This window comes from Oryx dammah, unplaced genomic scaffold, assembly GCF_014754425.2.
Source record: "Oryx dammah isolate SB20612 unplaced genomic scaffold, SCBI_Odam_1.1 HiC_scaffold_19, whole genome shotgun sequence".
Taxonomy (NCBI): domain Eukaryota; kingdom Metazoa; phylum Chordata; class Mammalia; order Artiodactyla; family Bovidae; genus Oryx; species Oryx dammah.
In genome coordinates, this window is record NW_024070203.1 from 78,132,901 (window position 1) to 78,145,035 (window position 12,135).

Here is a 12,135-nt window from a genome sequence, read left to right on the forward strand (position 1 = left end):
ATGAAGTGATTGCGTGGATAGTCTGTGTGGTGTGAATAACTTGCTAAGAAGAGCTCTTAAAGGAAGGGGGCAGAAACGCTGAGAGGGGGTTTCTAACTGGTGCAGCTGTCTGCAGTTGTGACACGGATGCCACATGCTGAGAGCGTGGAAGAGGAACACAGGAGGATGGACCCTGGGTGCCTGGTCCCGCCGAGGGTCAGAGCAGCTCTGGACTGCTTTCTCAGACGGACATGGAAGAGAAATAAACTTTTAAAATAATGATGCCAATTTGAGTCTAATTTCCTTAAAAGGGTTGACACGAGTCATACACTGCCCCTGGTGAGTTACATCTACTGCTAAGATGATGGAAGCTGTTTCCCACAGACAAGGGTGTGTCACAAACAGGAGAGCTCAAGAGATGCTTCACTCTAAACACTTCTGCCTTTTCCAGTGGTTAAAACCTCCAAGTGCACCTATGGTTTCAGAGCATCAAGAACATTTGAAACATATAGAACCTAGAGTTTAGAAACATTAACATCAAGAAGTCACTGCCTTTAAGACTAGCTTAGGATGCGCAGTCCCCTCCCATAAGAGAACTGTAATGAGCAATTTAAACAAAACAAAAATGGCTTGTTTTATTTACAATACTCAATGCATTTTACAAATAACATATTTGCATTCACTAAGTCTGTTGGAAGGTAATTCCAGTTTGTGCAATGAGTTTATAGGAAAGTCTTAAGACATCTATGACATCTTAAGCCTAAATTCTAAAATTTGAAAGACATTTCACACTATTTATTAAGAGGATTGTTTTTAAGAAAAACTAAACTCTGTAGTTAAATATTGCCCTTCAATATCTTTAACCCAAGTACAAACTGGATTAGTCTCTGAAATCCCACCAAAAGATTCAGATGACTTATTCTCACTCCCCATCCAATAAAATGCATGCACAAAGGAAACACGGTCAATTACATTGATGACATTTTATTTCAATACTTGTTTTTTGGACTCTCTCAACTGTTGTTTTGCTCAATGTAGGGTACAGAGAGATAGGATTCCAGTCTGGGGAAGTCCTAACCCATTACTCCCTGCTCCAGGACAAGAAGGATTTTCACCAAGTATGGGGAGACAGGTCAGGATGAATGCAAGTTTTATTTAAATAGTTTCTCTAGGAGGCTTTGTCTATTAATCAGAACAAGGATCCCCTTCAGGCCTGATAACAGTTTTAAAGGGGTCACTTATCTCCCTACTAGTGGCCAAGCCTCCAAAGGACAACAATTCTCCTCTCTTCCCCTCCTCCCTGTATTTTAATGTCTTTTGAGTTGATGCTGGAAAACAATTCCTCTGGTTCAGACGCCAGAAACTGCTTTCATGTCATAAACATTTATGGAACAAGTGGAGTGATGAACAATGAATGATATTTTAACTGTGCAACAGAATGAACTGATAGTAATTTTAACACTCATAGCTGCCATCTCTTGAAATATAAAATCCATGCCCTAGTTCTTGAGCCAGAGAGAAGGGATGGGTATTTAATTCCATCTCGGATCCACCCCAATTTAGAAGGGCACTTCTCCGTCTCTGCACCCATCTCCCCTCAAAAGAAGGTGTTTATAACACCCGGCATTGGTGGTTCAATGAGAGATACTAAGATGGAGAAATAAAAAGTCCGACATTCGACACAGCCAACACAATTCTAAGATAAAGAAATGGTGAGGTAGAGTTGAGAGAGTTCAATTTAATTTTTTGAGCGTAGATCTTTTGGCACATTCTAAAATTACACAGACTTCCTATTGAATTCACCTTTGCTGATTACCTTTACAAAGTGCTGCAACGCAGGAATCCTTGGATCTCTTTAGGAAACAGCTATATAAAGCTAATACAGTCATTTCAAGAAATTCACTCCTGGCACTTTAGCTTATTTACCCCGATACTGAAGCAAATAAAAACAATGCTATCCATTTGTTGAATTTATTTAAACAAATCAATTTAGAAATATCATAGAATTAAACAAAACTTCTGACATGTAAACATACTGCCGTGTTCCTGAAACAGATGTTAACACCTGATAAAAGTTAATAATCGCTTGTTAGGAAAGCTGTCCATTAATAAGGCCAGTCTTCAGCAAAACTGAAACCATTTTGTTTCTTTAGCTTTCCGGTGTGACAATGCAATACTATCAAACCACAATCAAACAGAAGAGACAGAACTGGATGGATAGATCAGTACCATTGGTTACAGCTGTTAAAACAGTTTCATTCTGGCGCCACAGAAAAACAATTAAGCCAATCACATCAAATAAGTCATGGCTTTTTTTCTTTATCACAATTCACTGAGTGATGTTAATTATGGTCCTTGTCAAACACGTCCGGTAAAGGCTATTTACAGTGTACATGGCTGAGCGTGCACTATTCATAGTTACAAAGATGCCTGCCAGTTTATCACAACAGAATTACACAGTGCCTGGAAATGGTGCAACTCTCACACATCATTTAAATCAATACAGTCTCAAGCAGGAAACGTTCCTTATTTGATCACGATTGCAATAATTACATGAAAATTCTTATAAAAACACGAATCCCCTTCAAGAAATTGATGCATATTCTACGCACTACAGGTTAAGGCAGTAAAAAAATGTATTCCTGATAACTGGAGGTCTTGACAATGTCAATTAAAGCTGTCTGACTCTAGTTTTTCATTCTCCATCATGTACTCAAAGTTCTGTCTGTATAACTAGTTTGTGAAAGATTTCACTTGTAAAGTCAAAAAAGTATTAGTAACGAAGAAGAATTGATGCTGGAAAAAAGTAATTGCTAGGGAAAGGAAAAAAATATAAGTTGGATTTTGCCTGAAAGTTTTCAAATCATACACAAGAGCATTGTGAGTCTGAACCTTAAAAGTATAAAACAAATACATAGAGTTTACCTTTCTTAACTTAAAATATACTGTACTTTGAACAATTCAAGTAAAGTAAGACTATCAAAAAATAACTTCATAAGCCATACAAGTGTCAACTGCGTTTTCAATGTTTTAAGAACATTTTAAAAATTGTAAACTAAACCATAACAGTTTAGTTAAATAATAAATGACTTTTTATTTGCACTTGTGATTTAATACAAATTGCTACCAACAAATATGTAAAGATATGGCAGATTATGCATTTGATCAAAGCACTTTGATTTAAGCGTAAAACAGATTCAAATGGTTTAAGTTCCGTGCATAAGATCCAAGAAGCTGCCTACTAGTTTGTAGGCAGCCTTCTCTCTAATCAGAATCCTTTATTCCTTAGCTGCAGATGAGATAGGGCACAATCTGTTGTAAACAGGGCACTGCTGTAAAACCAGAATGATAATCTTCAGATCGTTCTTGTTAGAGTGACCTTCCCCAAGTGTCTTCCAGCACTGTAGCATGTTCTGCTGACCTCTTAATTTCATAAATTAACTTTCCTTTGATTCCATTTTTACGGTGGTTGTGTTCACAGTTTTGTTTTAAAAACTGGTTTAAATTTATATAAAACTCTGTACATGTTCACAAATTATTGCATAAACAGCATAATCTTCAAGACAGTGTTTGCAAACACATGTCCAATTCAGGAAGAAAAAAAATTCACGTTTCCCGTCTGGCTTTCTTCTTCTTTTTTATTTGTTTGGGAGATTCCCAACTAGTTTCAGACTTGGCTAAAAGAAAAAAAAAAAGAGAGAGAAAGGGAGAGAGAAAGAGACATCAGGAGGATAGTAAATACTGTTCTGTTTCAAAAATATAAAAGCAATGTCAATAAAAACATGCTTTGAAATCCACTGATAATGCCTCAAATTTTATGTTCACATTTTCAAGTTCTAGTTACAGGTTTTTAGGTTATTCTCCGGCTGCCCTCCTCTCTCCTTTTCCTCAATTCCAATGTATTATGTGGTTTAAGCACACAGATGATAGTTCATCATTTTGACCTAAAAAACCATCACTTCCAAGACTCAATCTAAGTCGTAAGAGTGAAAGTGGGTAAAATGGACACTAAAGGTAGCTGAAGGGAGAAAAAGGCGGGGGAGGGGGCACGGTTTTAAGGACTTGTGCACAGAAAAAGGGAGGGACCCGGAGAGCAGGGGCCGATACCAGGGGCTCCCCTTGTGTATGTCCTTAGCCACCTACTCTGGCCTGAAGTGACTTTAGTTCCCTGGTCCTCACAACTGAGCTCTGCAAGGTTCCAAGGAATCTAGGCTTTGCAAAGGAGGAAAGGGCTGCTCCAGTAATCCTTTCATGGGGTCACAAAGAGTGACTGAACTCAGTAATCCTTTAGACTTCTAAGACAGTGACACCTATAAACAGTACAGAGAACACCAAAAGAACCAAAATGAGGATTACTTACTCTGTGAAGGAGGCACGCTATTTTGCTTAGTATTTGACTTGGATTTATCTGTTTCTTGTAGCATTGGTGGCACTTGGGAAGAGCTTTTGTCAGAATCATTTTTTGATAAAATAACAGATGGCTCGGTAGAAATAGCAGGTGGAAGAGTCTTGATAGGCTATTTTGAAATAAAATTATCTTAGGTTTTCATTAAAAAATATCAAATGTCATAGTAATAACAAGAGGCTGCTCAGCTGAAATACAAAGATAATGAATAAATCATTTACCAGCAGAAGCACTACAACTCATGCCTGCCCTCTAGTGACATATAACGAAATAAATCTTTAACTACAATATCCACAAATACAGATTGAGATAAAAATGATTAAATGTGTAAAATTACAGGATGTCTACTGAATCTCAAAGAGGAGTGAATAATTCAGTTTTCATTAACTTTTACATTTGTCTTTTTCATTACAAATAACAGGATTTTTTCATATGCTTGAATGGTTCCATCCATTTTCCCACAAACTCTCACCTCCTCAAAAGCTTTTTTTGTAAAGTTAAAAATATCAACTTTCTGAACTACCAGTAGTGACATCTCCTTTTCTCCTCCTCATGAAGTAGGGATATCTCAAGTAGCAGCAGCAGCAACAGCTTCAGTTTTCTCCCCAAGGAAAAAGATGGCCTCAGATAAAGCAGACTATAGCTACTAGTCCTAATCTATTAAAGCAACTAGTAAAACTCAGTTTCAAATCTTCAGAGTTTCATTGAATCTGGTAGTGAAATTATAAATGCTTAGGGTCAAACTTGAGTCTTGCTTCTCTCCAACCTGGGAGCAGAGCGGTCAACTGATTTGCCAGAATGAGGCTGAACTGTTAATGAATGCTCAGGACAGGTAAAGGATAGAAACTCTGGTATGTGGGGTGAGGCTGGAACAGATGAGTCAGAGATCGTCTCACCCTTAAGCTCTACCTGTGATGATGACTTTAAATACAGAAACAAGGGTAAGTCATACTTCTGTTGCCCCTTGTTCTTCCAGGCTCCATGAATTCAAAAAAGCAAAACAAGAAAGGAAACAGAGGAAGATGTGCGTGCCTAGGTAACTACCAGGACTCCTTTCTATTTCAGGTATCTGAAGCTGCATTTACGTCGCTTGGTTCAGTTTTATTAATGTTCCCTATATTTATTCCAAAGTTTTAGTACTCATTTTAAATCTCTTCCTACCCTCCCCCATCCTCTCACTTCTCTATATTAAATCACAGAAGGACTCAAATACCCTTTACAAGGTGACTTCTGAAAATGACTTATCAAAATGTCACATGACCCTCTGCGGTCTTAATATTAAAGCTGTTTCATTAAATATGTAAGTGCCATAAAGGCAGGGATATTTTTTCCTGCTTTGTTCTCTGCTGTATCTCCAGAACTTTAAACAGTGTGGGAGATTCTCAATACACATTTTGAATGAGAACCATGCACAATTTCATAGTTGTTAATATTTCATATATTTCTAAATGATACAACTTACCAAATTAGAAATCAGACTTTAAAGCGCTATGGGCTTTGTGTCACTGGTCTAGGCCTTTTATAAAATGGTCCTTTCTGACATATCAAAATTTTCCACAGATGGCACACATTTTAAGATACTGTCACTACATTTAAAAAAAAATGCTACATTTTAGAGACTGGACCACAGTCATAATACATTATGTGCTTGCTTTAGGGAAAGTGCAACTCCTCACATTTTCTGTAAGCCATGTATCTGTCCCTTGCTATGCCTATATATTTAATAAGAAAAAGAAACCGTCTAGTGGCTTTCTCTAGTTTTGCTTCTGACAGTTGTAGGACTTGGGCCAACTTATTCAACTTCTCTAACCTCATTCATATAATGGGTTGTACCTTTTCTTTTCGGGTTGCTATGAGGGCAATTTGGTGTATTAAAAATGTTTAGCACAGTGTTTCAATAAAATATTAGTATTAATACAATTCTCCAGTCATCAAAATTTTATTTCTTGGATATCAAAAAGTTACCTGGCTATTTTTGATTAGTGCATCAGCTGGATCACTAGTGCTTATGGTCTTCAAAGAAAAAGCTTTTTCCTGTTTTGGACGGACTTTAGAGGTATTCACTGGAAGCTCTTCTCTAATCTCTTTTTCTAATTCTTCTGTGTCCTACAGAGGAAAGTAGTGCATTAGATGATATAAATCATTTCTATGAATTAAAATATACTTGGTTTATAGTATCAATCTCCAGAAGATATTTCTCAAGAAGATAATTTTATTTCAGAAATTGCCCAAGTAGCTTAAAAGAGCATAAAAAAAATTATTATTCAAAGATTTTAAAAAATCTCTGGTATGTTCATCATTCCTGTTTTCTTCAGGGATTTAAATCTTCTGTAAACTAAAAAGCAACACACTCACAACCTCAAATGGGAATCATTTAATTTACTAAACCAAACAAAAAACTAGCACTTTTTCCTTTTAGAAAAATTACATGGTGAATTAGTTGATATTTTAAGACTTTAGAAATAACATTTCATTTAATGACTTCTTCAAGGCATGGAGAAGTCATTAAGTGAAATGGTATTGGAAAATCCCATGGACGGAGGAGCCTGGTGGGCTGCAGTCCATGGGGTCTCGAAGAGTCGGATATGACTGAGTGACTTCACTTTCACTTCACTTTCCTGCATTGGAGAAGGAAATGGCAACCCACTCCAGTGTTCTTGCCTGGAGAATTCCAGGGACGGGGGAGCCTGGTGGGCTGCCGTCTATGGGGTCGCACAGAGTTGGACACGACAAGAGTTGGACTTAGCAGCAGCAGCAGCAGCAAGGCATGAAATATATATACCTAAGTGCATTTTCTAGATAAACTAAGCTTTCACAGTAGAAAGGACATGGATAGGCATGTCATAAAATATCAAGGACAAATTTTTGATTTCCTCAAACTGTAGTTTTCTCAACTGTGAAATAAAATTTGTGTAGATAAATTCTAAGGTCCTTTCCAAGTTTAAACATTTTCATTCTTAGGCCTTTATAGACTTTTAAGAATACATTACATGCTTAGGTATGTGAAAGAAGTTATGAACAAGAATATATTAAATATGACATCACTGTAAATGGTAAGAACGAAAAAAAAAAACCAAAATGTAATCACTTATGCACAGGCTACCATGTGCTATGTACTTTATAGAACTTCAAAGATCTCATTTAATTCTCAAAAGCAACCTATGCAGTTAAGTAACTTGTGCAAAATACAACAAACAAAAAACTAGTAAATGGCAGGGCAGAGATATGAACACAGACTGACTTACTCTCTTATTCACTGTATATAAGTGAATTAAATACACTTAAATATATTTAAGTGATTACATACTTATTCACTGTATTTAGAAACATAGGACTTCCCTGGTGGTACAGTGGGTGAGAATCCACCTGCCAATAAAGGGGACACAGGTTCAAATCCCTGGTCCAGGGAGTCTCCACATTCCCGGGAGCAACTAAGCCCATGTGCTACTGAGCCTGTGCGCCCAGAGTGTGTGCTCTACAGGAGGCCACCACAGCGAGAAGCTGGCACCACGACCAAGAGCAGCCCCCAACTGCCCCATCAGTCTGTGCGACGCAGCCAAGACCCAGTGCAATAATAAAAAAGAAAGAACACCACCAAAGGAACTTTCACAATTCAATTAAGTAGGAAAATCACTATGTAGCCTGTTCTCTAAATATTTTGGCTATCTCCTACATTTAAAGGAATGAAAACAATTAGCCACAAAGTTACAGATGAGAAACAAGATTTTCATAAGCTGCAATGTAATACTGATACTGCTTTCAAAAACAAAGCCATGCATATTTCTAGTAATCTAGTACACCTGAAATTAACCTTTGTTTTCATCTATATTAAAATCTAGAAATGCCTTCCCAGATAGGAAAAGACCGAAGAAAAAGTTTCTGTTAAAAGCCAAAAGTATCAGGCAAGGATACCAAGTGCAACAGCCAGCGAACTCAGACTCACGTGTGAGATACCCCTTGTCATGCACATGGTTTTCGTAACTGATCTGCTAAGCTCCACTGCTCAAAGAATCTCTGCTGTGTGAAATACCATAACCTCTGTTCATTTCACCATAACATAAACCCAAGTGCGCTACTTTAGAATTTTAGTCAATTGCTTTTGGTTTACATCTTTGATATGATTTTCTTTAGAGCGATAATCTTATTACAGTATGATATATAAAGTCTTTAAAACAGTCTATGACTTTTCAAACACTAAGTAAATCTGATGTCTTACATCCTGTCTCTATATCTCTACACTTTCTTAGCATCTCCAAATGATCCTTTCGCAAGTCAGTAGAAGGTGCTTAAGGAAGGATGTCTGTTGTTTTGATACTTTACCTGTGCAAGAGCGTTATCTTCACCTTGCTTCTTCTTTTTCTTTTTTTTCTTTTTAGATTTTCCAGTTGGAAGAGCTCCCTCTCCCTTTTCTTTATCATCATCTGAAACCTGATGTTAAAAGCGAGAGTACTGAAATGAATCAATGAAGTTTTCTTTATTCAGAATTTAGGAAATAATTTATTAGGTTTAGTCTTTTTCTCCCAAATTCTACATATTAGTAATAATAAAACTGATCTTAAATCACACAAAAAATAACAAAACTCTTCTTCACTCTTCTATTTGTTTAAGATAAACCCCTTTCTCTTACATCTTTCATTACTCACTACATGATCAATTAGAGCTATGCGAACCTTGGTTTTTAAAAGTTCATTTCATAGGTTATTCATTTTACTTAAACAAAGAGCTATCTGGATCAAAACTGAATTTGACCCTGTTAAGACAACAACAAGGTACAGAGGAAGAGAAAGTATCTGTAAATCATATATCCAACAAAGGACTTGTATCCAGAATATATAAAGAACACTCAAAATTCGACAGTAAACAAACAATCCAGTTGGAAAACGTGCAAAAGATATAAACAGGTATTTCACAAAGAGACTAGGAATGTTCTGCATCTGGTATTTATCTGGGGGCTATGCCGGGTCTTCACTGCTGTGCGGGCTCTTGCCTAGCTGTGGCAGGCGGGGGCTACTCTCAAGCTGCGGTCTGTGGGCTTCAGTAGTTGTAGATTTCGGCTCTCTTGTTTTGCAGCATGTGGGATCCTCCCAGGCCAGGAATGCAACCCCTGTCTCCTGCGTTGGCAGGTGGATTCCTCACCACTGAGCCACCAGGGAAGCCCCAGAAATGTTCTGAATCTTGACTGTGTCAGTGGTCTGTCCTAGAGTTCTGTAAGACGTTATCATTGGGGACCCCTGGGTAAAGGGTACAGGTGTTTTTTTCTCTGTATTATTTCTTGTAAGCAAATGTGACTCTCAAATTACCTCAAAAGGCTTAATTAAAAAAAAAAAAAACAATGTGAGAAGGAATGTCATTAAAAATAATACTGTGCATGACAGAAATAGCAAATTAGAATCTTGGTTAAGAGACATTCAGTCCAAGTCGGTTACTAGCTGTGGAGAAACTTCCACAGAAGTTTTTACCACAGGCTCATAGTGATGAAAATATCATATGAAAAGATGCATCCTCTGAAGGATATTCAGGTCACAAAGACTCTACTCTGGTCAGTCTGCTTTTCAGCCAATTTATAATCCATCCATAAGAGAAATGTGGTTCCTCATGGTAGAACACTATTTTTGTTCATGGGAAAAAGGCTGAAATTAACATCTTTTAACTCATGAAAAAATTGGCATTCTGGGCTTCCCTGGTGGTCCACTGGTTAAGAATCCACCTTACAACACAGGGGACATGGGTTTGATCCTTGTTCTGGGAAGATCCCACATAGTGCTGAACAGCTAAGCCCGGGTGCCACTTTTCTTAGGGAAATCTACAAAACAACCCGCATCTAACACATCTCAAACTGAACCAACCACCTTTCCCCTCAGTTAACTAGCTTTTGTTTTCTCTGTTGGGAACACCACTTTCACCATCCCAGTTACCTAAGAGTTCTGGAAGTCATTTTTGATGATTTTCCGATCAATTCTAACCCCATGTTCTGTTGATTTTGTTTCAATTTAGTTTTCAAACCTCTCCCCTACTCTGTATACCATTCTTACCACTACTATACAGGTCTACTAAAACAACTGGTTTAAACTGGTATTCCTGCCTTTATTCTCATATGCCTCTATTCCTTTATCTACAGGGATTACCAAAGTAGCAAAACAAACAAACAAAAAACCACCACCCTACAAAAACAAACAAACAAATCCCACAAAAACAAAACAAACCACTTTAAGATTCTCCCATTATTTACAGGACAAAATCCAAGGTTTTTTGCATAATATTCAAGGGCTTATAGAATCTTTCCTCTGCTTTTCTCTCCAGTCTCATTTCTGACCCCTCTTTGCTATACATTATGCTCTTACATCTGGAATGCCTTTGCTAAAACTCCAAAGTGCTTTCACAATACCTAATACATTATAACATTACCTTTATCTTCCAGAGTGCTGGTCTCCTTCCTCTCCTCCCTTCCTGGAGTGTAGGCTCCTTGAAGGCAGTAATTGTATTTTGTTTCTCTACCAGCACAATATCTGACCCATGGCAGATGCAATTAATCTTTGCTGAATAATAATGGCCCTATTATCTTCTCTGACTTTTTTTCTTTAATAGAAAAACTAATCAGCAGAAAAATTCAATCAGTAGCTTAGTGTCTCTTGTAAATACCACTTCCATTCTTTTTTCAAAGCTATCAACTTAGTTTATTATCTCCTGCTCTGATTTATGTAATCAAAATAGTACAAAATAGGCTCCAAAATCAGTCTTCTCAATTTTCTGCAATATCCAGCCTAGTTTTTCTAACCCGAGCAATGACCAGGTTATCCCTGGTTTGAAGGCTGTCCTAGGTTCTCATTACTTACAGAATTCTATAAAACTGTGGCAATGTTCATCATTCGTTTCATCTATTTACTAAATGCCAAACATGTTGCTAGAGCTACAAAAACAGAACTTCACAGTCCCTTTTCTTAAGGAATGAAGCCTAGGAGGGGAAGACTGACATATAAACCACTGATCCTACCACCAGTTGATTCCACACATGTTTATTATTCCTCCCCATCAAACATGTTACTTTCCTTGGTCCCTTTCTCATAATGTTCTCAGTCTTCTCTTGCTATGAAGTTTTCCTTAGTTTTTTTACTGAGAACCAATCTGCTTTTATCTAAACACACCAAGAGTTGGTAGGCTGATATAATAATTCTGGTAAGAGGACAGGAATTGTGTGTTTGTTTTCATATCAGTATATAATAGTGCTTTCCACATAGAATCCTCAATAATCTGTGGAAAGAAGAAACAGTAATAGAGAGAAGGCATGCGACCCTAAGATGACTGAAGCTAGTATGATTACAACGCCTCTCTGAAGCCAATTCTACCCCTGGATACATTAATAATTCCAATACAGTTGTATGCACAGAGAAATAAACATATCTACCAATTCTTTTACTCACTTTTTGATCATCAGGAATTGGTTCCTGGGACTTCAGAAGTGAGGCTCTTTCTTCATCTACCCAGTTCCCCCACTCTTCTGCTGGCGCATTCCAATCAGAACTGGGATCAGCAGAAGACAGACCATCTAAAATTTAACAGTGTGAATCAGGTATCTGTCATTTCTGCCAAAAACCAAATGCAAAACCCCATTATGTTGAACTAAGCTGTAATTTTATACTATTACTCTTCTTCCTCCCAATCACATTTTAAGAGTTAGGAAAAAACCCAGTAACACAATGGTAAAAACCTTTCCCCAAGTTCTGCTGGGCACATTATATGACTAGATGGAATGA

The 12,135-nt window shown here is 37.4% G+C and overlaps 1 protein-coding gene across 6 annotated transcripts in view; it reads right to left on the reverse strand.

Annotated features, from left to right (window-relative positions):
• Nucleotides 1-588: 588 nt before the first annotated feature.
• Nucleotides 589-12,135, reverse strand: part of MTDH (metadherin) — a 59,562-nt gene continuing 48,015 nt past the window's right edge. For 5 of the 6 annotated variants that reach the window (XM_040261020.1, XM_040261018.1, XM_040261016.1 and 2 more), the window contains 5 exons: nt 11,803-11,927; nt 8,705-8,812; nt 6,350-6,490; nt 4,340-4,496; nt 589-3,656 (listed from right to left, as the gene is read on the reverse strand). In XM_040261020.1, coding sequence (XP_040116954.1) covers nt 3,586-3,656; nt 4,340-4,496; nt 6,350-6,490; nt 8,705-8,812; nt 11,803-11,927 — 602 coding nt within the window. In that variant the 3' untranslated portion in view covers nt 589-3,585. The remainder of the gene's footprint in view (nt 3,657-4,339; nt 4,497-6,349; nt 6,491-8,704; nt 8,813-11,802; nt 11,928-12,135) is intronic. The other variant, XM_040261017.1, reaches the window with a different exon arrangement.